Source organism: Aplosporella prunicola (genome assembly GCF_010093885.1).
Source record: "Aplosporella prunicola CBS 121167 unplaced genomic scaffold K452scaffold_11, whole genome shotgun sequence".
Classification (NCBI taxonomy): Eukaryota; Fungi; Ascomycota; class Dothideomycetes; order Botryosphaeriales; family Aplosporellaceae; genus Aplosporella; species Aplosporella prunicola.
In genome coordinates this window covers 562,243-585,417 of record NW_022983539.1, presented here as the reverse complement: position 1 = coordinate 585,417, position 23,175 = coordinate 562,243, and the positions used below count along the sequence as shown (strand labels likewise).

The window sequence follows — 23,175 nt, the reverse complement described above, 5'->3', positions numbered from 1 at the left end:
CATGGAGGGCGATGTTTCCCTATGACGCAGCCGAGAGTGGAGGCGGCGCCGGAAATGGCAAGCTTGGCGATCACTGGCGAGCGACCCTGGGCTGATTGCATGCAGGCGGTCGATCCCGTCACAGGCGCCCAATCTACCACGACCCGACCTCCATTCTTCACGACAACCGCATTGTTACCGCGTGCCAAGCCATGGCCACCGCCGAGCCAGCTCCCAGGCCGCAAGGTAAGCCTCATCCAGCTGCCTACGCCGCCGGTCCGCGCCCTCCGGAGCTCTCCCCTCACCATTGCATTGCGTCTATCTCCTTCCGCCCGTCGTCGTCGCATGCTGACCATGAAAGACCGCCACTCCCGCCGCCGCCCCTTCACCGCATGGATCAAGCGCGTCGCCAATCTCAAGGGTTCCGCGCCGGCCCAGCCTAAATCCAAGAAGGCGGCCGCCGTCAAGAACAACCCGTACCCCGAGTCCGGCCACCTCCACCGCCCTGCGCCCGCGACCAGCAGCACGAATGGACACCTTTCCTTCTCCGAGCCCATCTCCCATCGTCACAGCTACGACTCCGACGAGGCCTCGGACCGCCCGGAGGACCCTGGCACCGTCAAGTCGGCCGCCCCGACCCTTGCGACCAACGCCGAGACGATATACTCTGATGCAGGCCAGTCGAAAGCCGAGACGAGCAACACCAGAGGCGGCATCAGCTCACATCATGATGGCGGCGCCAATAGCACCTTTTCCTCGCCAAACCACTCCGAGCGCTCTCTGACCACGACTCTGACCACCATACAATCGACTACTCCTTCCGGCCTCCTAAACAGCCAGCACGCCGGTACCGTGCCACAGAACAACCTGCACCCAGCCAGCGTGCATTTTTCGCACCAATATCCCGTCTCTCCTGCTTCTGCCGTACCTGCTCATTTGCAGCCGCAAGCGAACCCCAACACCTATCAGGCCGCGACAGCTGGCAATATGCTCTCGGACAACGCTTCGATTTTGACCCTCGCATCTTCCTCCAAACGCCGTCGCCGTAACTCTCTCGACACGAATGCCTCGGTTCGCGCATTAGCCCCCTCATCTGTCTGGGGCGGAAGTCGCGAGTCCCTCCCCCTCAGTGTTCTCAGTGGCAATATCGAGACTGCAAGCACTGTTGGCACGCCAAGCGGCCTGTACCACAGCCAAAGCCGTGCTGCCGTTGGTGGATTTGCAAGTGCTGAGCGGGCCAGTGTTTACTCTTCATCTGGCGTCACTGCGCCAGCATTGCCCTCGGAGCGCAACAGTTTCTATGCGGGCAAGCAGGGAGTCGACACGGGCAGCATTAGGAGCGGGCTTCTCGGTCACGGCCGCACTGAGAGTCTTTCCGGCAGCGTATACGCCGGTATTGGTCCAGCGCCAACTGGAAGCCCGCTGGCGACCCCGGCGCATGCGTCTACCCCTGTACGCGTCACCGCCAGCAGACGTAGCAGCGACTGGAAGGAGCAAGACGCAGAACACAAGGACGATCACAAGGAACGCGAGGTAGAACAACCGACTCAACTCGACGGATATGACAATGACGGAGATGCTAATAGCGAGAATGTCAAGGTGAACGCAAAAGATATCATTACAGAAGCTGATTAAGCCGGACCCACCTTTTGGTACGATGAAGTGGAGGAATTTTGGGCGTTTTTTCCTGAGGATGAAGGAGTTCTTTTGTACGTGCGTTGCTGCGATTTGCTTTCCTACTGCTGCTGACAGGAGTTTTCTTTTTTGACCAAGGCCGGGCACAATTCCGATACCCTACAAGTCCACCCGAGTCTGTTAATTGAGAGTCATTTTTCCCTTATCAATCATGTACGGTGCTGATTGACGTTATCTGCACGCGGGAGTGTATATGCCTTCCCGTTTTGCGAGTCTCATATATCTGTCTGCTTCCTGTTACACCGACAACCACCACCTGTGGTTATCTCGTTTCCGAAGTCACGTTCCATCACTCGTTTGCAAGTTTGATACGTATGTCCAAACGCTCATCGGTCACTGCGCGGATTGAGGCTCGCGGAGCCCCGCAAGTAGCCTGGAGTCTAACGCAGTTAAAGCAAGCGGCATGATCGCAACCCGAAGCACTTCCGTACCCTCCAGGAAATGCCGAAAGCCCTTTTCTCTGGTAGCTTTCAGTGGCGACTAATACTGTCCTTCACGCTACATTGAATTGGAATCATGGTCAACAACGGCATCAACCGAAACGTAATCTCAACTCAGATCTTCGTCAAGGACTCGTTTCCGTATTGCCCGACTTCCGCACCAGTATAAGCTATTCTGATGGAAGTCGACGCAAACGCTTTTCAAGAATTGCTGGATTGCTTGTAAACCATTTAATGCCGACCAAAGACCAACCAGAGCGGGATTCCGATACTCATGGCGTAATTAACTCGTCATGTTCCCATTGAAAGCACGGTCGTTGAAACCCGCAGACCTACAATAAACGGCAAATGCCTACCGGATAGAAGCTTCTTTTACCCAAAGTTGAATATGATCCCGGCATAACAAAGCTACGATACTGTCACGAAACAGCCATTTCCAGCTGTGCGTGAAGCTGCTCGTGCAGTGGTAAACCAGTCATGATTAATTTAATCAGACATGTTTCTACTTGTCAGCGTAGGCGGGCTCTTCGAAAGTCCCACCGCGTATCTGGATGGATGGACAGCATAAGGCTGAACTTGTCCTTACGTACTCCTACATCTCCACGTCTCAATTATATGTTTACCCCACATTGAACTGCCTTCCTTGACAAGATCTATCTTATGCGATCCTGGCATAATAAAGTTTTAGGTCTCCGGGTACATGTGCCGCCATAGAAGGCAGCCGTTTATAAGCACGTGGAAATGGAAGCGGGTGGTAGAAGTTGTCACCTGCTAACAAGTGGCTTCTCTACAGTGCTGAGACGACGAAGGCGAGGCGGCCAGACCAGATATATTCTTCCTTCCACCTCCGAAGATAGGGACGTACGGGCTTTGACCGGAAAATTCGCAAGGACCACGTGGGCTATGCAAAAGTGGTCGGTGCGCCGACGACTCATTGGGTGACACGCTTGATCTGCGCTTTACCACGAGCATTAAACCTGTGGGCTATAGGTATAGGGGCATCGGGCATGAGTTTGGTGTCCTTGCGCTGGGCACCGAGTCACAGCTTGACGCTGTCGCGCGCTTGCCTCCGTCGCTGAGTGGGCGGCAAAGACTTATCCAAGCATGTTTGCTCCACACTCCAGACAAGATCCCCCACTGATGCGCCTGCGCCCTGGAACATTGTCTGCTGACTTTGCAACCAGATCAGACCGCCTCCTGCTATGCTTACTCCTACAAGATTGTAGATAGCTGCTCCTGAAATGTTAGGAATGCATATTTATTCTTCATCCAGCGCGCAATAGCTTCGTTTGGCCCAGGACTTTTCTTTACCCCCAACCACAGCCATCCTACCCATCGCCGTCACGCCAGAGAGGCGTACTTCCGCAACCATGCAAAGACGAGACTCCATCATGGGCGTGGCCAAGGAGAACTTGACAAGTTCCGTCTCTCACTCAGTTTCAAGTGGCCTTCGCAAGCTGCCGTGCTTCTGGTATGTCTAAGAGCCAGGGTAGCGGTGGCAACGCTGCTCACTTCCAGATCAGGGACAACTCCATCAGCGAAGAGCGCGTCATTGTAAGAGTTGGAATCGGCGGTCAGGTTTTCCGCATTCACAGGGACGTCCTCTGCCAATGCTCGCCGAACTTTCGCGCTGCTTTGCAGGGAAATTTTCGAGAAGCCACAGAAGGTCTTGTACTGGAGGACGTCAGCGTCGACACCTTCAAGGTATTCCTGGATTGGGCCTACATGGGCACGGTGCCAGATTGGCCAGACCATTCCTTCATCTGCAGCTGCAAATGCTGCACCGCAGACAAGTCCAGCTGTGTGCACGACGAAGCCACCCTGATGTCTGGCGACCCGGTCTCTCTCGAAGCTCTGGACCTGGAAGCGCATTACCGGACGCGCACTGCAGCTGAGATTATGGACGCCTACATCTTTGCTTACCAATACGACATCCGACACTACCGCAACGACCTCTTTGACGCCATTCACGCGGCGTACCAATACGGTGACTCGTTGCCATCTTATAGCATCGTGTTGAAAGCCTTTGAGCATATGGCGCCCTCATCACCCGTATGCCGGTACTTAATCGATGTATACGCGCGCAACTACGACCGCAGCTCCGACGACGGCCATCGGCACGAGCTTATAATTCGGAGGCACTTGCCCAATGATTTTTTGCTGCCGCTCCTGCTGAAAAAGATGGATGGGTGTGATGAGAAATACACGCCTTGGGATGAGGATTATTGCAGGTACCATGAGCATTCAGAAGGCGAGAAAGGAAAGTGTTGGTGGCAAAACAAGGACACAAAGGAGTAGGATGAACAGGTGGTGATGGATAGAGAAAGAAAGAAAAAGATGAAAGAGAAGAAGAAGGCGATCTCATATATATATCCCAAAGGCGATGAGTAATAACGCTCCAGCCACGAGTATGAAAAGGATGTTGGCTGTTACACTATGGTTGGACTGGTGGGTACCTGGTGGTTGGGTTGTTTGGTAGCGAACGCCCTGGCAAACGCCCGGGCTGTGTTAACAGTGAAAGAACCGACACTACCAGAAATTACCACGTGGTTCTCGTCATCACAGACCATTCACCCGCGTTCAAAGCCGTGGTGGTAGGTGAATGTCACCAAGTCACCAAGTAGCTGCGCTATAAAACCACCACCAGTCCCTACTGGAAACCTCACTGTCTACCTGTGGCACCCCAACTGCCAAAATGGCCTCAATGGCACCGACCAACGGCGATAGCGAAGATCCTACCAAGAGCAAGGGCAAGAAAGAAGACGTCAGCAGTGCGAACGCTGTCACCGCCGACCCCGGACTGAAGCCCACACCCGCCTTTGGAAGACACCTTCAGAAAAGCCCTTCCTTCCAGTAGGTTACTTCTCATGGCGCACGTGATATGCGTGTTGCTGATTTGCAACTTTAGTGATGGTACATTGAGGGACATCATGGTGACTGTCGAAGTCGGCAATGACCCTAAAGTTGAGGCGTTTACCATCCACAAAGACCTGCTGTGTCACTTCTCACCCAACTCCCGCGCTGCGCTTGATGGAAATTTTCGTGAGACACTCGAAGGAAAGCTCACATTCAGCGATGTTACTCCGAAGTCTTTTAGACTGTTCCTCGACTGGCTCTACAGCGGTGCCTTGCCCAGCTGGCCTTCTCATGACATTCGTGGCTCTCATCTACCAGTTGAACCTATTCATGTAGATGAGGGTGAGACCCTCAAGGCTGATGAGATTGAACACTACTATCAAGAACAACCCGAATCAGAGGCACTGGAGCTTCTGATATTCGCAGACCAATACGACCTTCGGCTACTTAGAAATGATTGCATCGACGCGATCATCTCCATGAACCCATCTCATCAAGGATGATGTCTACTGCTACCATCATGTTCTCTTGTGCTGAAAGCTTACGACCGACTTCCGGCATCATCACGTTTTCACAAGTATCTTGTCGACATACACAGCCGTTACTTCAACAGTTCTGTGGATAACATACGGGAAGAACTCATACTTCGCAGACAGATCCCCTCTGACTTCTGGCTGAAAGTCACCTTCGAGTTAGCCACAGAACGCGACGAGAAAACCCGGAAGTTCTGGCGCGCTTTCATTCATTGCGACTACCATGAGCATATAGATGAGGAGGAGGAGAAGCGTTGCAAGCAAATGCGGGTGGCCAAGGCGTTGCCATTGAGATGGAACAAGGATGACAAGAACGGCAACGATGTTAGAGTGTAGCAGCAGGACATGCGGGAAGCGAGTATGCGGTCACTGGTCATTGAGCAGTAGTTGCCAAAATTGAAATGCAATGATATTAAAGGAAGGTCTGCACCGTACAAAATTGTAGCAAAGACAACTCTTCGTGATGATGTGTATCCGTGTATTTACTTAATTACTGACACCGTAAAGAAGCCTCTACGGCCATAGACACAACTCAACGTCCGTCTCCATCAAGCGAGATTCGCTATGTTGTGAGATGGCGATGCTTGTATGGAGTGGAAGAAGAGACGCAGTTAAGATATGTAGAGTCTGTGTGTACTCTAAGACCTTTTCACTCATACCCAGGACTCGGGCTGGGAGCTAGGCAAGAAGTACTCTATAGGGTCTGCTTGTATCGTCCTCCGCCTCACTGGACGGTGGATCTTGGTTCGCGGTGATGAACGTTACATACCATGAACAACTTGAAGAAGCCTCTACGAACATAGACACAACCTGACCATGCAAAATGCCTTAGAGCCTTAGCAGCAGTCATGTTAAGTTCGCTATGAATCTACTTTATACAGATTTATCTGGTATTTACGCACTAATACTATATAGCTAATTATATATTCACCTATTATAGAAACTAATAACATTATTTATATCCCAGATAATATAGTAACTAGTTATACGCAGTTATCCGTTACTTTAAAAGTGCTATTAATCTTAGGTATTTTAACGTTAACCCTATGGAAATTAACTTTTATTAAGTTAGTAGTTAGCTAAGTTAATTTTGATAGCAGATTCGAGACCGTAGATATAAAATAAAATAATTAACTACTTATATTCGTCTAAACTCGATTTTGCATGAACACTACGTCTAACGTAGAATTCTTAATTTATATAAGGTAAATAAACTCGAACAAATAAAGAACTACCTTGTCTTGCTACTAAATTAGCAAACCTAACTACTGATAAGTAAGGATAATTAATTTACTTGAAAGTAGTAAAGATACTTAAATTTAACTGTACTTTAAAGGACGCGGTTAATTGTATATTATAAGCGGTAATATATATAGGAAAACTGGAGAGACTCGGTTAAGAGTAAGGCTTGTTTAATAGAGAGGTACTATTTATAAAACGATTACTTAGGAACTGCTTAAGTAGAATCTATAAATCATAACTTTATTTAAACGTTAACCATTATAACGTTTCGTCTTATATCGGTAAAGCTGTACAAACGTCACGCCAATCTTAATTAGATATACCGATGAATATTGTCTTAAGGGGCGGAAGTTGCTAAGGAGGTTAAAAGCCGTAACTAGCCCTAACTATAATTTAAAGTTTAAGATAACATATTAAGGCAGAGAAAGACAGAACGCTGAAAGAATTAAGTAGGTGTAAGCATGGGAAAGAGGGATTTATTAAATAAGCACCGAGAGCTTTCGTGTGTTGACAATGCATTCGATATTTCGAGTGCGTACTATAAACCCGGACGCCGGGAGTAATTGATCTCCCAGTGTTTAAAGCCCGTCAGCGATACTGTCACACACTGTGAGCAATGCCCCAGTGTCGGTGTTCAGATAGGAACTGCAACTTATATGCCAATCAATTACCACAGCAGTTACGAAGCATCAACTACCGTCTAAGCATGGTCCGATGCGATAAAAAAGCAACAAACAGCTCAGTGAGTTGTTTTAGCGGATCGACCCTCATATACAAAGAGAGAATCAAACCTTACTACAACAACTGACACCCACACCATCATTCCTCCAAATCTCCTTCCATCAAGACAAGGAAATGACCACAGTCACCCAAAAAGCGATCCGAAGTCCAGATTACCCAATCCGGCTAGCCACGAACCCCAAGCCCACTTCAACTCCGGCACCCAAAGAAAAACTACCGACCGCCTAAACCGCAAGCAGCAAAACGCCCAACCCAAGCCGCAATCTAGAGTAGAGTAGAAGGATCGTGGATACCTAGTACCTAGTAGCAGACCAGCACGTCCCCCCTAGCTACTACCACTAGCAACCAACAAAACAAAACTCAAACTCCCACACGACGCCAAAAATAAAAATCTACACCACCTACCACCACCACCATACCCAGCCGCCCTGACCGGTATTCCTGCGCACCGAGCCCAGGCCACACAAGGCGCAAGGCAAGGCGCGCTTCTGTCAGGGTATACCTCGCCGCCACGCCACGATAGCACTCCTACCACAGGCTCCTCCATACTACCACATACACGCGCAAGGCGCGCCACGTCCAAGCGAACAGACCGCCGTGCCCGCGCCGACGCACGCACGCACGCACGCACCGCGGCAACCACGGAGCACCATGTAGGTATCATGTCCAAGCATTGAGTGGGCGGAGGGAGCACCGCGGTGGCGCCTGGCCGAGCGGACGCCAGGGCGCAGCAGCGTTGAGGGCGCGCTTCCCAATCCTTCGCGCCGCTTCCAAGAGCCTTCGACTGCCTTCTTTTGCAGGGGCAGGGTCCGCATCCTGCCAACGCATGCGGAAACATCGACCGCGAGCCCGGCGTGCCCGGCTGACCCGGAGGTCCGTTTCGGAGTCCGATTAGTTGGACGGACGGCGGAATGAGGCCCTACCGCAATCCTTTCGGTAGGGATTCGTCGAGGGTTTGCGTGGCTTTCCGGGGATCTTCGATCTTCATCCACTCGAGATATTGGGGCTTCCAGTAGGATGGAAGAACTGATTCTGACCATTCTCGGGGGTTTCCCATTCCGAGTCGGGAGTCGGAATTTGTCGATTAGGCATCTCCGAGCCAATATGTCAAAGGCAAACACTTCGGCGGCAGCAACGGCAACGACGATAAGCATGCGAATGAGTGTCCGTGGGGAAAAACTTGAATTGAGCGGACGGATTGCAATCTGAATGAGATCCAAGAAAGAACATCCTCCAACATCAAAACCATAACCGGAGCTTGAGCGCTTCAAGCGAGCGGCAATCTACATAAACTTAAACAAATTACAGCGACATAGCAAACTCAAGCGAGGATTTCTCAAACAAGAGCAACATCTGACGCAACAACCAACCACATCCTGGACAGTAGCCATCCAATGGCACATCCACAAGGGGACCGGGCCGTCCCATCTGCTACCCCGCCCTAATGAGCAGGCATCGCCCCATTGGTGTCTTTAGGACCGAGCACGTCGTCCAACAGATCATTCCAGATCTGCTTCATCATGCCCTGCTCCGAACCATTGTCGTTGGGGCGGAATCTCGCAGCAGCAGCAGACACTGCGTTTGCAAGCCCTTGGAAGTCAATGGACGGGTTGTCCGTGACATCAGTCAAGGCTGAGGGAGAGTAGACTTGTGCCGCGACAGTGTTGATCTCAGGGCGCATTGGCGCGGGCTTTACAGAGCAATGTCAGCGTTAATCCCTGAGGTTGATTGGGAGCAAGGGATTGGCTTACAGCATCGACTTCCTGTTCGAGTTGCTGACTGCTGCGAGACTTGAAGCTGACGTCAGGCAGGAGAGGAACGCGCAGGCGGAAGGGTTCAGCTTCGGCAGGGCTGGACTCGGGCAGGTAGGCAAAGTCCATGGTGGAGCTGTCATTGACCGCCTTGAGGGTCCTGCTGGTGTTGAAGTGACGGGTAGTGGTGGCAGCCGGGGCGGACGAGGCGTCTTCGGCGCTAGGGCGCTTGTTGGCAGTGTCAATGGCGAAGCCCCGGGTCTGGAATTCGGCCGTCAGGCGGCTAGTGAGCTATAACAGGGCACGAGTCAGCTACTCTATTCCAACTCTGGTCCGTGGCTGATGGCGTGCTTGCCGTGGGTTACACAATGCACTGGAAAGGGGGGGTTTGGCTTACCTCGGCCTTGTTGCCGGCGGTGGGAAGCTTCCTCTTGATGCACTCAGCACGCAGGCCAGCAATGTCCTTGGGAAGGCCAGCGACAGAGCGCTCAGAAGTGAGGGCGGCACTAGGGAAAGTGGCCGGGCCGGTCATATGAAGACGGCGAACGGTTTGCTTGCTGTGAGCTGAGAGGTACTTCAGCGAGCGCATGGCGGAGGCTCTGGAGGAGGACATGGTGGATGGATGGATGGTGGGACAGAGTGAAGGAGGTGGGGGAAATGGAAGCAGGAGAATGAGGGGCAGGCGTCCTTCTTATCCTGTAAGGGGAGTCGGAGGCGTGAGGGAAAGTACTAACCAACATCACTCTGACCTCCATCGCTGTTGAGGGGCCCGTGCGCAAGCTCCAACGGATGCCAGCGGTGTGAGAGACAGGGGTCGGGCAGATCGTTTCCTATCAATTCCAGATCTCCCGTGATGTCAGTCGATAAGGAAATACTGATGAGCCTCGACGGGAGGTGCGGGTAGCTATCTATCAGCCATCCAGAGTATACGTAGAGTAGATAGATAGCGGAATTGGCCAGTGACAGACAACAAGATGTCGACTACGGGCACTCACTCAGCAGCAGCACGTGCCGTCATTACCTTACCGTACCTTACCGTATTGTCGTCGTGACACCATCACCCCATCCATCTCCCCGCAGCTCGGCCGATCAGACGCGCGCCCAGGCCACCAGGGTCGCGGGTCTCCGCATCCACGCTTCCACGCCTTCCTCCGGCCGTCTGCCCGGCCGCTATCGTATGCGCTTGATGCATCGTGTTACACTAGCTCCCTCGAGGTGCCTGTTGATCACCCACGCCAACCGGTTTTCCTTTGCCTCCTCCTGCTGATGAGTGAGATTCTTCTGGGCGGGTGTTGCTTTTCTTTTCCTTCTGCATTCCGCTCCTATCTTCCGCAGAACAAAGAAAGTGATTGCCGTTCCAACGTGGCCTGCCGAGTCTGCTTGATTGCATTGTACTCTGCACTGCGCCCGCCACTTGTTTTTGTTTTGCCCTCAACACCGTCAGCCCCCTCTTTTGCCTCGTCTCTGTTCAACCACATCGTCCTTTATGTATTTCTCGCCTTGTGTCCTTTTGGCGGCCCTGCCGTACGCCGCCGCCTTCTACCCTTACCTCGCTGGCCTCGACGATGCCGTCGCACCGGTCAAGGCCACCGCCAATGATATCATCGCCCGAAAACCTCCGGGTGACAGCCTGTCGATCCGCGTTCCTCTCAACCGCGTGCCCGTTCGCCGGAACAATGAGTACAAGATCATCACCGCAAACACCCCGACTCAGTCGGGCAGCGTAGGCGTTGATCAAGACGGCACCGACTTCTCCTACTTCTCCACCTTTCGCTTTGGGACAAGCAATGTGGAATACCATCTGCTGTTGGATTCAGGTGCTGCCAACACCTGGGTCATGGGCTCGGACTGCACCACTGAGGCTTGTTCTAAACACAACTCTTTGGGTGACTCCGACTCTGATACACTCGAGGTAGGTGTCGGCCCTCGAGCCATTGAAATCTTTGCTGTAAATGCCATTGGCGCCGCGCTTAGACCACCGCAGCGACATCTTCGTAAACAAGACCGTTCGCGTCTTAGCTGCCCTGATGTCCATGGTGCCTCCCCCTCTTGAACCATACCGTTTTGGATTTTGTTATTTGTGCGATTGTCCAACATTGTCGCAGTGTTAATCAATCTCCAACCAACAGATCACCAACACGGCCTTTTCAATTGCCTATGGTACGGGGAACGTGAACGGCACGATTGCCAAGGACGATGTCCAAATTTCGACTTATAGCGTACCTCTGTCTTTTGGACTCGCGTCCTATGCCTCCAAGGAGTTTGAGTCCTACCCAATGGACGGGATTTTAGGACTTGGTCGCGCCGACACCACCACGAGTGATGTCACTTCAGGCACACTGATTGATGCTCTTTCGAAAGCGTCACTGATCCCTGCCAAGCTCTACGGGATTCATCTGTCGCGCACATCTGACGGTCTCAACGACGGCGAGCTGAACCTCGGCGCCCCAAACCCCGACCGTTATGACGGGTCCCTCTCCTGGACCAAGGCCATAACCAACGATCGCGGTTTCTGGGAGATCCCCCTGGATGGCGCAAGCGTAGACGGCAAAGACGCGGCAGGCCTCACCGACCGCACCGCCATCATCGACACCGGCACCTCGTTCATCCTGATGCCGGGTGATGACGCCGCCGCCGTGCACGCACTCATCCCGGGTACGAAGCGCAACGGCGAGATCTTTGCGATACCCTGCGACACGCAGCGTACCATCTCGCTTCGCTTCAACGGAAAAGCGTATAACATGAGCCATAAGGACTACGTCGGCGCCAGCCATGGCGACGGCACCTGCCAAAGCAACATCATCGGGCGACAGTCCTTTGGGCCCAAGCAATGGCTCGTCGGCGAGGTATTCCTCAAGAACGTTTACACGGTTTTTGACCAGGACGAAGCGCGCATAGGGTTTGGCGTCAAGGCGGACGGCGGACGGACGGCGGCAGAGACGTCAGCGAGCCCGACGGCTTCGGCGCGTGCGACTTCGGGCGCGGCTTCGAGTGCGAAGGCGAGCACTGAGGCGACTGCAAGCGAGAGCGGCAGCGCGAGCGGGACGGCTGCGGTGTCGACGGCTACGGGAGCGCCGCTCATCGGCTCTGCTTCTGCTTCTTCTTCTGGATCGGGCTCAGGGACGAGTGCTACGGCTGCGGCGGCGTCGGCGAGTGAGACGCATGCGTCGGTGGCTTCGTCATGCAAGGCGACGAGGATGGTTGCGACGGCGGTGTTCTCGGCCTTGGTGGCTGTTGGTTTTGTACTCTGAATGACGCTGGAGGGGCGCTCGTTGAGCGAGAACAACGAGAGATGAGAATTGGCTGGCGCAAAGGGCTTATAGACAGTCCTCGCGTGTTTCAAGTATCGGCATACGTTCGTGTTGATACAAGTTGTATATGATTTAACTTATGACGTTGGATTGACTCACATGTTCTTAACCGCCTTCCTGTGAAGGTGTGTGCATGGGTACATGGCTTCTGACGGCATTGGAATAGGTATGACAGTCAACTGTATCCAGCTGCGCCCTCATAAGAGCGCCTGTATGGCGCATGTGAATTAAAGCTCAGCCGACAACGCTAATCACTGCATCGCTGATATAGGTGAGCAACGCTTCAGTTCAATTTTAGGTACGAGTACAAAGTTCGCCCGAGGAATCAATGCTGACGGCGAGTTAATTGAGTATGTTTGGGAGCGTTGGGTGCCGTTGCACGATCGACAAGTGCTGATGTTGGACGGGTAGGTTATGACAACGACAAGTCAACGAGACCGAGAAAGCGAGTGGAGTGAGCACGTTTTCAAGCAGACGATCAAGCGAGCCCGTCCCAACAAAGCCGGCCGCAGAGACCGGTTGAGAACATTTGGGGACAGCGTGAGTCAGTGGAAAGTTAGTGTAAGAGTCTGAGACGCGTTTGAGCCTCCTAGCATGTTTGACCGAGCTCACGAGAGTGGCTGACGACCAACCTATAGTAAAACTAGGGTCTGGGAATTAAAAAGCCCTTTATGACAATCCATTGAGCCATCCCTCTTGGAAAAATCTTGAGCAAGGGTCTTTCGAGGACGTCAGAGGCCCAGACCCGTCAACCACCGCACCATCGCAGGAGAATCCGCATCCGGCAGTGCGTGCCGCTCTCGACTGCGCAGCAGCAGCAGCAGCGTCATCATCAAAACTGCTTCCCTGTCGGCAGTCTCGACCCTTTCGGTTCCACCACACGGCGTGCTGGCCGAGTACCTTACACGCGGCTTTGGGACTCGGTGAAGAGGGAAGGGGAGACGTGGCTCTGGATGATACGCCGCGACAGGGAGGCTGATGTGGCTCTTCAAACGTGCAGTGTTTCGGGGCATGCCGGACGTGCTGGTGTTGGGAACGGGTGATATGTCGTCGATCCGAACGAAATGCGGTTCGCTGTTTAGTCTTTTGGGACGTTTCGACTTGTCAAGTTTGCTTTGCATGTGGGCCGTTGGCGCACCGTCACTGGGCCCTTTTTCCGAATTGCGAATCGACCGGCCGCGCGCACTGACAAACTGTTTCCATATGTGTTAGGGCTTGCCTAAAGCACTAAGCCGTCCGAATGGGGAAATCTTATGGCTCAATGTAGAACAAAGCAATTTTGGCGGCCGTGTGCTGTGAAGATTAGCACGAAAATCCCTGAGACTGCCGATCTTCATGACATTCATCCCTTCTGAAGGTAAAGGATAAGTGGCTCGCCGGTGTTAGCCCAGAGGGTTGGATCGAAATATTGATGCGCGAGCAATGAGCCGTCTGGCGAGTGGAGAATCCGAGTGAGTTATTTCCGGCAGAGGGGCGCCTATTTTCATGCACTCAAAGCATCCCACGGGCGTACACGGCTAGGTGCCTGCTTGGAAGATGCAAAGGAAACATCATAGACGTTGCCAGAAAGGCAACCGCCCCTCGCTGCCCTCGGGAAGCCGTGGCGACGGTTCCATTCACCGATTGCTCCGTAGGCAGGTTCCCGGCGGCGGAACAGTCCAGATTCGAGTGACATGTGTACAACAAGTGGTGATGACGACGAAGGAGCACGCTGTCAAGGAGGCATATCCAGCAGGGAGGATCCGCTCGGCCGAGGAGTAGGAGGAGGAAGATTGGGCAGAGTTACACCAGATGAATGGCCTGAGACGAGCCGTGTATACTACCAGAGAGCCCAACGGGCGGATCTCGTGCATGTTGCGGTGTCGAGCTGCGCGCTACCGACGGCAGGGCCCTGCTACATGAAGCATTCCTTGGACCCGGGCGGCAGTCAGCATTCTTTGGCCGACTACGACCACAAGACTTCCATGTTGTTCGAAGAGCGGTGTGTCATGGAAGGTTGTGTGGTGGTGAGGTTGGGCGTCGCACAGTTGCTAGGTGTGAATATTCCGGGCGCGGACAAAAGGCAGGGCGACGCGACGGGTGAGGCTCGGGAGTCACGACGGCCCAGGGGTAGGCCGCCGACGCGTGCTCCCAGCAGGCGCAAAGTTTGCTGGCGCGAACGGGAGGCCGTGGAGAGAGACAAGAGTAACTTGAGCAGCGAAGAGCGGTCTGCGTGAGCGGGTGGCTGCCAGGCCGCCCGTGGAGCTGGGTTGAGTGGCGGCCGGCCCCGGTTAGGGTGCGGACACCGCCGCCATGTCATTGACCGTCTCCTTGCTGGTACTCTATGTACGGCGCGTTCCAGGCCTGCGGGAGACTTTTTTTCTTTCTGCGCGCGGCAGGCTGGTGTGTTGAGGAAAGAGGGACAGCGGCTCGGCGGGAGGGCAGGTACACGCGCGCGAAGTCGCGGGAAGCAAAGACGGGGTCGCGAGAGTTCGGGCGGGAATGGCTCCGATTGCACGACTCTGCCAACGACGGGAATGCGACAGGGTTCCCAGGCAAGCGATGACGACGCGGCGGGGTCGAGCCGGCTGGTCTGTGGAGAAAATCGGTGGAGCATGGAGACGCCGGAACAGACCGAGCTGCCCGTCCGGGGCAGACACGGGGCATTTGGTCGGATGATGTGCTCTCCAGTCTGCTGTCAGGTACCCAGCTCGTGACACGATTCACGCCATCTCACGCACGCTCGCCCCTGATCCTGCTTGGCAATCGTTGTGTATTCGATGCTACATGGCGCAACTGTCTTGCGCCCGACTCTGCTTTCCCCACACTTTCCTGCCCGTGGTATCCCGTTCCTTGCAAAGTAGCCCGACTCCGTTCCCAGTCTTCTCATCCACATGTTTAACAAATGAAACGTAATAAATCGACTTTTGTTTATCACAAAATCCCGTGCCCGGGACCCGAAAGGAAAATGCGCTGAATCTACAAGAAACTGGTCATGTTTCGTGGCCGCCCCAATGTAAATAAAAGTGAAATAGTGTGCGCCGGATCTCGATCCATGTAGGAAACCGTAGAGCCCAATGCCGGAATGGTCCAGGATGCTGAAAATGTCCATGTTTCTTTGGGATTTTAAAAGGTAATGAGAGAAGTGGTAATGATGCGGGTTGCCGAATGCGGTACGGCCGTCGTTTGTTCGCGGATATGACGTGCTCACGCAGACGTCTTCCTTCTCCGCATGTCACGGACTTGGTCAAAGGACTGAGTGTAGCCTCTGAGTTGGGTAGCTGCCTCGGCGGAGAGGCCTTGGGTTGGCGTGGTTACTGATGACAGTGACGAGCGGGAGGATGATGGTGAGAGAGTACGTTTTGATGCGTCGTTGGAAGAGAAGTAGGATTGTTGCTGCCTGGGAGAGTAGGCGGCAGGGCTGGTTGGCGGCGAGTCGGTTTTTGTTTTGTATGCGGAGAAGTTGACGGCGGGTGGTAGGTAGAAGCCCGAGTTGTTTGATGAAGCGTATGATGAGGCCATGGAAGAGCTGAAGCATTCTGACGAGGCCTTGTCGAGGTCGGCCAGACGGCAGGCCTGGGAGCAGTAAGCTCCCTCGGCAATCTGCTTATCGCAGGAGAGGCAGAAGTCGTGGGACCACTCGGCAGCCATGGTGGTGGTGGTGGTAGTAGTAGTAGTAGGAGGAGTGGTAGTAGTAGGGGGAGGTGGAAGTAGTAGTAATGGTGGTGGTGGGGTTTCTGGCGTTATATGGACGTGCTCTTGGATGAGTCAAGGGAAAGGGAGAGTGGTGTGCTCGACGGACTGGCGGACGGGGCCTCTTGTAATGAAGATGGACGGCGGCATCGAGGGCGAATGACACGGCAGAAGCAGGGACGAGCAGCAGCTAGACGCTTTGGTGCTTTTCGGCCTGCCGCCCTACCCACCCTCTGCCCTCACGCCATCGCCCGCATTCTTGCGTCCCCACGCCGCTAGAGAAGCACAGCCCCGTCATCTGCGCCCCAAGGCCCGTCACACGATTTGCGCCAGGAATGCACGAGGAATGCCTCCTCTCAGCTGGCCAGAGCTTATCTGCAGCCCTGCCTCTCGTCAATCTGCGATACGTCTCCTCCTCCACACGACTACTACTGCTGCTGCCGCTGTTACTGCTGCTGCTGCTGTCCCTACATACATGTCCTCTTTCCTCTTTGCTGTCTCGGCCTCGACCACACACGTATCCGCCTCCATCTCACTCTGCCTGCGACATTTTCTCCCAATTACGCCCTCTCTCTATCAGCCATCTTTCGATTTCTGCATTGCAGCCTGCCCTGCCAGCCTCGACCAGGGCCCTGACTGGGTCCCCGCATGCTTGCTGCAGGTTGGTGGCGGCGCGAGCAGGGTCAGCGTACATAGGCTGGAACTCCCTTCCCCACAGAACAAGTCGTCTTTGTCCGACCCAACTAAAAAGATTTTTTTTCCAGTGGCTTTTCCTCTTGTCTGACAGGGCGAAAAACTTTTTCTCTCTGCTCGTTTGCGGCGTCATTGTCTCAGTGAGCATGTCGCAAGATCCTGCACGCTTGTGTCTTGGGATGCATGGCCCCCGGAGGCTTCACCGTAGCCTCTCTCCCTCTTGCTTTGCCAGCCGGCGCGTGCGCAACCGCAGCTTGCATGGGATCAACCTTTTGGCGCGGCGGGTGGCTACAGGCCTGCCAGCCATTGGCCCAGTTTATTGGTACAACCATGCGCATACAGATGTCTGTCTGTGAGCCCCATTCGGCTTCGTACGTTTTGAACGAGCGTTCGTGCTCACCGGCTGCCGTGCGACGCCCGAGGGCATAACATAAGCCCCTCGAACGAAAACGTGTCTGCTGCCCACAAGGTGTCTACGCGACCCGAAGAGCCTGTGCGACGCCCATGTCACGCCCACTTGGGACTTCCCGCAAGCACGCGCAGAGCAAAAAGATGGGGTACGTCGATGCCCTTGCTTGTTTCGAACTCCCGCCTCGGGAATTATCCAGGACTCCTGTCCGCTCCACTCTTTTTGCCGTCCGGATATTCGCCACCATGTCTCATTGAGCCCGACGTCAGCGAACTGATCAGGTGGCGATGACGGCGACATCCGCCAGGCTCTGCGGCAGATCGGCAAAGGGCCCCGCATCCGCAGCTTGACGAGAGCGTTTCATCCCCTTCTCGGCCTCTCGCCTTGCATCCCACGGTCGTCGTCTTGACCGGCCGGCGCCTGCCTTTCCACTCAGCTGCCGACACTTGGCTGCGTCTGTCGGAGCCTGACGGGCCAAGACGTGCGTTTCATCAGGGCCTCAGAGCCTTTCTTTCTCTCTGCGGGAATAAGCAACCGCTAAGGACGGGGCGTGCCTGAGCTATGTCCTGGGGTCTAGAAGAGGCCCACTATCCGGCTCTGACGTGCTGCGATAAACGACGCGCTGCACGCCCCTTGTCCAAGCCAATGCCTACATACATACATTACAGCCGCCGCCCCCTCCCTCTGATTTTTTCGCCTCCTTCTATCGCGCCGCGCGAAGCGTGTGCGTGAAGAACGGGTCCGGCATAACGACGCCGTCTGAGTGGACGAGCTAAGCGGTGGGCGGGTAGGGGTCTCCCGCAGCAGTCGAGGATGGTGGTGGTGCGGCCGCGCACCTGAGCGGCTGCCCGCACGCCCTTATCGCCCCTCCCCCCCTCCCCTCTCGCACCTTGCCGAGGTGCCGCCATGGTGTTCGCGAGATCGCGATCTAAAAAAACGCCTGGGGGATGCGCTTCGACGTTGAGAGGGGGGGAAGGAAAGCGGCCGGGGTTTCAAAAATGACAGGTCAGCTTGCTGGGGGGACAAGAGAGTATTGGTATGCGTGCCGTGTTGTGGCTGGCGTTCCTGGTCGGTCGTGAAGATCGACCAGCACAAGCGACGGCCATGTCGACGGCGCCAAGTGCGTGCTTGACGTTTTCGCGAGAGGCAAAGAAGGTAAAAATAAAAAAAGGGACTTGTCTCCACCAGTGTCCTTTCCGTCGGGCTTGCGGCTAGGCCATGGCAACTAGCGGTTGTGTCCGTAGTGCACATCCGTTAGGTTCTATCACGCTTGGCGCGCAGTGCAGTGGCGACGCCGTTGCTTCCCCTACATATCATGGTGGCCGGCAAGGTCCACCACGTGGACGAATTGCCTGCCCCTCGGGCCTATCGTATCCGCTCCCGCGCGAATGAGCACGCGACTGAGTGGTTTCTCCTCAGTAGAGTGATAGTGTGGTTAGTAGGGAGAGAGGAAGGATGTAGCTACTAGCTCGGTAGGGAATGAAGTTGTCTCTCCATCACTCGTCACAATCGTCTGTCTGTCGCACCGTCACCTCACGTCTCTTCACTTCATCTGCATTGCACATCCTCTTCCTTCAATGCGTAGGCCCTGTGCTGTCTGTTCCCAGTCGCAGTGCCCATCCATGCCGCACACACCCAAGCAAGCAACCGCCCATTTCTACGTCAGGCCGGTCGCACTGCCACCACCCAGATACCTAGCCACTTACCTAGCACCCATCCTATCCGGCGCATGCAGTATGTGAATGCGTGCGTGTGTGTGTGGCGGCTCAGCAGCATCCGTCTTCCGTCTTCCGTCTTCCGCCCAACGCCGCCGCCGCAGCGGCAGCAGCATGGAAGTAGTAAGCAAGCAGCAAGCAAGCAAGCAAGAAAGAAAGAAAGAAAGCAGCAACAGCAGCAGCAACAAGCAGCAGCAGTGAAAGATCAGCACTTCATTGCGTCCGGTGAGCACCAAGACCCGCCATCTCCGCAATCCTCCACGCCGTCTCTCCGCAGCCGCGACCGCCGCCGCGACCGCCCTCTGCTCACTCACTGCTCACTGCTCACTGCTGCCCGCTCACTACGACGCCTCGCTTTTCCTCCTCCGACATGGCCTTCTCGGCGTAGCACAGCACAGCACAGCGCCGGCACCGCGATCTGCGCGCTCTCGCGCACACGCTGACGCGCGTCATCCCCCTCCCTCTCTCCCTCCCTCTCCCCCTCCCTCTCCCCCTCTTCCTACGAGTACTGTACCCCAGACCACACCACACCGTGCCCCTGCTCTTCTGTACACACATACGTATGTACATACATACGTAGTAGCTTCTCCCCAAATCCCAAGTCCCCTCTCTCTCATTTATCTTAGCCTTTCCAACCAGCCTGGCCCTGCCCTCCCACCACCCCACCCGAAGATCGTCTCTCCCTCCCTCCCTCTCTCTATGTGTGTGTACTGTACATCGCTAGGTAGGTAGGTCAGGCGTTGCCCATGTCCATCATGTCGTCAAGCCTTGCACATCACTTTCGCCATTGCCTCGCCCGCCTCCCCTGGTGCGACCCCACCGACTGACTGACCTACATGCTTTACTTTGCCATGCTATACTAGGATGCGTATAATTGGTGGCCAAGGGTCCCGTCAGGTTGATCCTTTGCCTACTCCCTTCGCCACTAGGCCGGCTCCTAGCGGCGCAGCTGTCTCACGCACGGCACAGTCCCGCTGTGCGTGTGTGCAGCTTGCGACCTACCGTTACCAAGGCTGTCAGGTCGCATCACCAACGCTTTTTGGCTTGGCCATGACCAAAGTGGCGTGGCTGCAAACTTTGTTAGCCGTCACGGCCGCATGAATCAAGGCATTGAAAGGGCTATTGGAATTATTCTGCAGATTTTTGAGCTCGCTAATGAGACACAATGCACCAACAGTCGCCGCCTCATCTAAGAGGGCCGCGCTGTCCACCCGCCTCGAGAAAGCTATGTCGTGAGTGATCCGTTTCCCACATAGCGCATAATCTAAACCAACGTTTAACCAGTACCGGATACAGCAAGCCTGTAACGAATATGGTTAGCCAATCTCGTCTTGATAAAATGTATGGGTTCACTTACTTCATCAAGTGATCCATGAATGTCTGCAGCGAGACGTCGTCCGTGAAGATGGTTTGAGCAGTCTGGGCAACACCGCCATACGAGCCAGTCGTGTGCGTCGTAGAGGGGTTCAGCTTCGACAGCAAGAAACGAGCCTGGGATCCACCAGCGTCACAGACAATGAAACGAGGAAGAGGGAACCGGTCCTGGATGAGTTCCTTTGCGTCCTCCTTTGGCGCCTCCAGCAGAGCCCTGAAGTTCTCGTAACCCTCCTGGTCCTGGTAACCAGCCTTCCTCCACTCCGCCATCGTCTCACCGTGGAAAATAAGAATGTGGAAGAAGGTGTCGAGCAACAAGACAGTCTCGGCCTGGATGGAAGTTGAGTCGAGCAGCACAGGCTGACCACCCTCATGATCAAAGCCGTAAGAGTCAAGGGTAGGCTGGATCATAATGAGAGAGTTGCTGACATCCTCGTGGTTCAAGACGTGACGGTAGAAAGCAGTCTCATCGGGAGAGTTGTTGAAGACTTGAAGGAACTGAGAGCGACGAAGGTGGAACATGAACTGGGGGTATAAGGTAAAGTTCTTTTCAAGCCTGATTTTGTTAGTTACGTTCGATATAAAGATGATTTGCTTACCTGAAGGAAGAGGGGTCATCTTTCCGGTACTCGGCAAAGCGGGAGCAAAGCCTGATGAGCATGCGGTCAACCCAGCGCAGAACGTCCGGTCCATCATCCACTTCCGACTTGAAAACTGCTATTCTCGACATCAAAACAGCGGCGGCTTCCTGATCGAAGGACTGAGCGATGGCAGGGTCCCCAGAGGGACCGCTGAGGTTCCGTGCTACAGTGGTAACTCTGAGATGGTATTGGCCAGCAGAGTGCTGGTAGTAGGTCAAGAATTGCATCATTCCCTTCTGGGGGCCCTGTTGCATCTGGTTGGGGCCACCCTGGCTGGCAATCTCAAAGTAGATGCCGTAGCTGGAGCTAGGGTCGATACCGCACATCTTCCACGAGCAAGTGTTGCCGATACCGCATTCGGTCTCGCCTACGGAAGCGGACTTTTTGTTCATCGAAACAGCGTGGCCAATCAGACCGGTGACCTTGAGTTCCTTGGTGGTCAGGACCTCAAGAGATGCGTTGAAGCCCATCAGAAGGTTGTCGTCGGCATCCTTATCGAAGACACGAGCGAAAGACTGCTTGTACATGGAGGAAGTAAAGCTGTCAGTCAGAATCATGTGACCACCGGTAGAGTTGGCGAGGCCCTTCATTTCGAGAAGACCAACTTGGTCCAGACAGCCAGCGAAGATATCAATAATGTGGCCGTTGTGAGCGGTCCTCTTAGCGAGGGCATCGTAGAACTGCTCGTGTTAGCTAAGTCTAGCTAAGTTTATTATGATTGAGATTGTCTTACCTTGAGCGCCTTCTTGTAGTATTTGATGTTGTCACGGTCAATGTCGTGGTGCGAACGAATAGGCTCCCTAAGTTCAGGACCGACAACCATACCAGGGCCTTCAGTGGCAGGGCCACCAGTGAAAAGCATAACCCTGGCACCGGAGTTTTGGAAAGAGGTTTCGAGAAGGCCAACAGCAACGCTGAGAGCAACACCAGTGCAGCGCAACGCACGCTTGTCATTCGCAACGGGCCAAGGGTCCTTTTGCAGCTGCTCAAGGACGTTGGTCAACTGGAACTCGCACTGCTGAACGGGAAGCAGGAAACGAGCAGCGGGGCCCATGGGAGGAAGAGCGCGGCCCGGCTGGGGCTGCATGCCTGGCCTCAAACCGGCGGCCATAAGACCAAGCATTTCCTGGACCTGCTTCGCGGTGTACTCCTTGCTACCGCGGAAGACGTAAGACTTGGCGCATTCGGTGTAGCCGAGCTCATGGACTTGGGTCTGAAATTGTTAGTTTCCAAATATTACAATAAGTCGTCCATGCCTACCGTCGTGCCAAATGTGATGAGACCGACAAGAGCCCACGGCGGGAGCAGGCTCAAGCTCATAATGATCGAATCCTTCAGCGCCTTCAAGCTATCCTCCTCTTGGCAAGTATCCACGACGAAGACGAAAATCGGAGGAGAAGGAGCGGGCCGCGCCAGCCTGTACTCGATGGTGGTGTTTTGCGGGTGGAGCTCCGGGGGTATCGCCTGGTCGGAGATGTCCTTGTAGTGGGGGGGAAGACCATTGCGCTGGAGACAGAACGGGCATATCCATATCCTAGCGCGCATGTCGACTTGACTGGATGTTGTTAGATTGATATATTAAGCCGGGCTGTGGACTGACCAGAAGGGGTTGAGGACGGCCCTGCAGGGCGCTTTGCAAGAGACCGGCTCATACTGGAGCAGTGGCGTATCCGGCTTTTCCTTCAAAGGGGTGTAAAGAGCTCCGATGGGAACTGCGGCGCGTGAGTTATGAGACGTGGCGGAGACCATGAGGGAACCTACCAACGAGGCGGGAAGCTTCCTGGATGGCAGTCAGCGAACGATCCCCTCGGTGGTGTTGAGACGTGACCTACCATGCGCGAGCTGGGGAAGGTGTTCCAACTGAGCCTCACACCATCCTGGTCCTCAATGTCGCTCCATTGCTCTTTTAAGGCCTCGTAGTCCATGATGTTGGGGCCAGCTCAGTAGCTGGACGTGACGGGTGCAGGGTTGATGGCGGGGCGCCGAGCGTGACTGCGGGCAGACGCAAGAGGAGGGAGGGTCGTCGTCGAGCTTGGGCAGGGCGGGCGACTTTGGAGGATTGTAGGCGGGCAAAGGCAGGGGAGTCTTGATGGTGTCCGGGGTAGATCAGAGGCGCGATAGAA

The 23,175-nt window shown here is 54.6% G+C and overlaps 8 protein-coding genes across 8 annotated transcripts; 5 read left to right on the top strand and 3 right to left on the bottom strand.

The window, feature by feature from the left end:
* Positions 1 to 141: 141 nt before the first annotated feature.
* On the top strand, positions 142 to 1,922 carry K452DRAFT_286939 (uncharacterized protein; the record flags this gene model as incomplete). Its single annotated transcript, XM_033540387.1, has 3 exons — positions 142 to 225; positions 341 to 1,512; positions 1,579 to 1,922. Coding segments are annotated over exons 1-3 (1,238 nt in total), but the record flags the coding sequence as incomplete, so codon positions are not given.
* Positions 1,923 to 3,370: 1,448 nt separating this feature from the next.
* Positions 3,371 to 4,611, top strand: K452DRAFT_20115 (uncharacterized protein). The gene is made up of 2 exons (XM_033536038.1): positions 3,371 to 3,585; positions 3,638 to 4,611. Exons 1-2 carry the CDS (start codon positions 3,485 to 3,487, stop codon positions 4,410 to 4,412), a joined length of 876 nt encoding a protein of 291 aa, XP_033398232.1. The 5' UTR covers positions 3,371 to 3,484; the 3' UTR covers positions 4,413 to 4,611.
* Positions 4,612 to 5,597, top strand: K452DRAFT_20116 (uncharacterized protein). Its single transcript, XM_033536039.1, has 2 exons — positions 4,612 to 4,967; positions 5,023 to 5,597. Exons 1-2 carry the CDS (start codon positions 4,810 to 4,812, stop codon positions 5,471 to 5,473), a joined length of 609 nt encoding a protein of 202 aa, XP_033398231.1. The 5' UTR covers positions 4,612 to 4,809; the 3' UTR covers positions 5,474 to 5,597.
* A 3,164-nt stretch (positions 5,598 to 8,761) lies between these two features.
* Positions 8,762 to 9,870, bottom strand: K452DRAFT_286936 (uncharacterized protein). The gene is made up of 3 exons (XM_033540386.1): positions 9,635 to 9,870; positions 9,238 to 9,528; positions 8,762 to 9,176 (listed from the first exon to the last, which is right to left on the bottom strand). The coding sequence occupies exons 1-3, from the start codon at positions 9,848 to 9,850 to the stop codon at positions 8,928 to 8,930; spliced, it is 756 nt and encodes a 251-aa protein (XP_033398230.1). The 5' UTR covers positions 9,851 to 9,870; the 3' UTR covers positions 8,762 to 8,927.
* Positions 9,871 to 10,723: 853 nt separating this feature from the next.
* K452DRAFT_226932 (uncharacterized protein) lies at positions 10,724 to 12,488 on the top strand (the record flags this gene model as incomplete). Its single annotated transcript, XM_033536863.1, has 2 exons — positions 10,724 to 11,149; positions 11,367 to 12,488. The coding sequence occupies 2 exons, from the start codon at positions 10,724 to 10,726 to the stop codon at positions 12,486 to 12,488; spliced, it is 1,548 nt and encodes a 515-aa protein (XP_033398229.1).
* Positions 12,489 to 13,945: 1,457 nt separating this feature from the next.
* K452DRAFT_20005 (uncharacterized protein) lies at positions 13,946 to 14,906 on the top strand. Its single transcript, XM_033536016.1, has one exon. The coding sequence runs from the start codon at positions 14,222 to 14,224 to the stop codon at positions 14,762 to 14,764; it is 543 nt and encodes a 180-aa protein (XP_033398228.1). The 5' UTR covers positions 13,946 to 14,221; the 3' UTR covers positions 14,765 to 14,906.
* Positions 14,907 to 15,330: 424 nt separating this feature from the next.
* K452DRAFT_286932 (uncharacterized protein) lies at positions 15,331 to 16,250 on the bottom strand. Its single transcript, XM_033540385.1, has one exon. It carries the CDS (start codon positions 16,176 to 16,178, stop codon positions 15,735 to 15,737), a length of 444 nt encoding a protein of 147 aa, XP_033398227.1. The 5' UTR covers positions 16,179 to 16,250; the 3' UTR covers positions 15,331 to 15,734.
* A 3,933-nt stretch (positions 16,251 to 20,183) lies between these two features.
* K452DRAFT_270223 (uncharacterized protein) lies at positions 20,184 to 23,152 on the bottom strand. The gene is made up of 8 exons (XM_033538977.1): positions 22,885 to 23,152; positions 22,814 to 22,832; positions 22,653 to 22,764; positions 22,313 to 22,607; positions 21,786 to 22,265; positions 21,011 to 21,732; positions 20,395 to 20,967; positions 20,184 to 20,338 (listed from the first exon to the last, which is right to left on the bottom strand). Exons 1-8 carry the CDS (start codon positions 22,975 to 22,977, stop codon positions 20,314 to 20,316), a joined length of 2,319 nt encoding a protein of 772 aa, XP_033398226.1. The 5' UTR covers positions 22,978 to 23,152; the 3' UTR covers positions 20,184 to 20,313.
* Positions 23,153 to 23,175: the final 23 nt, after the last annotated feature.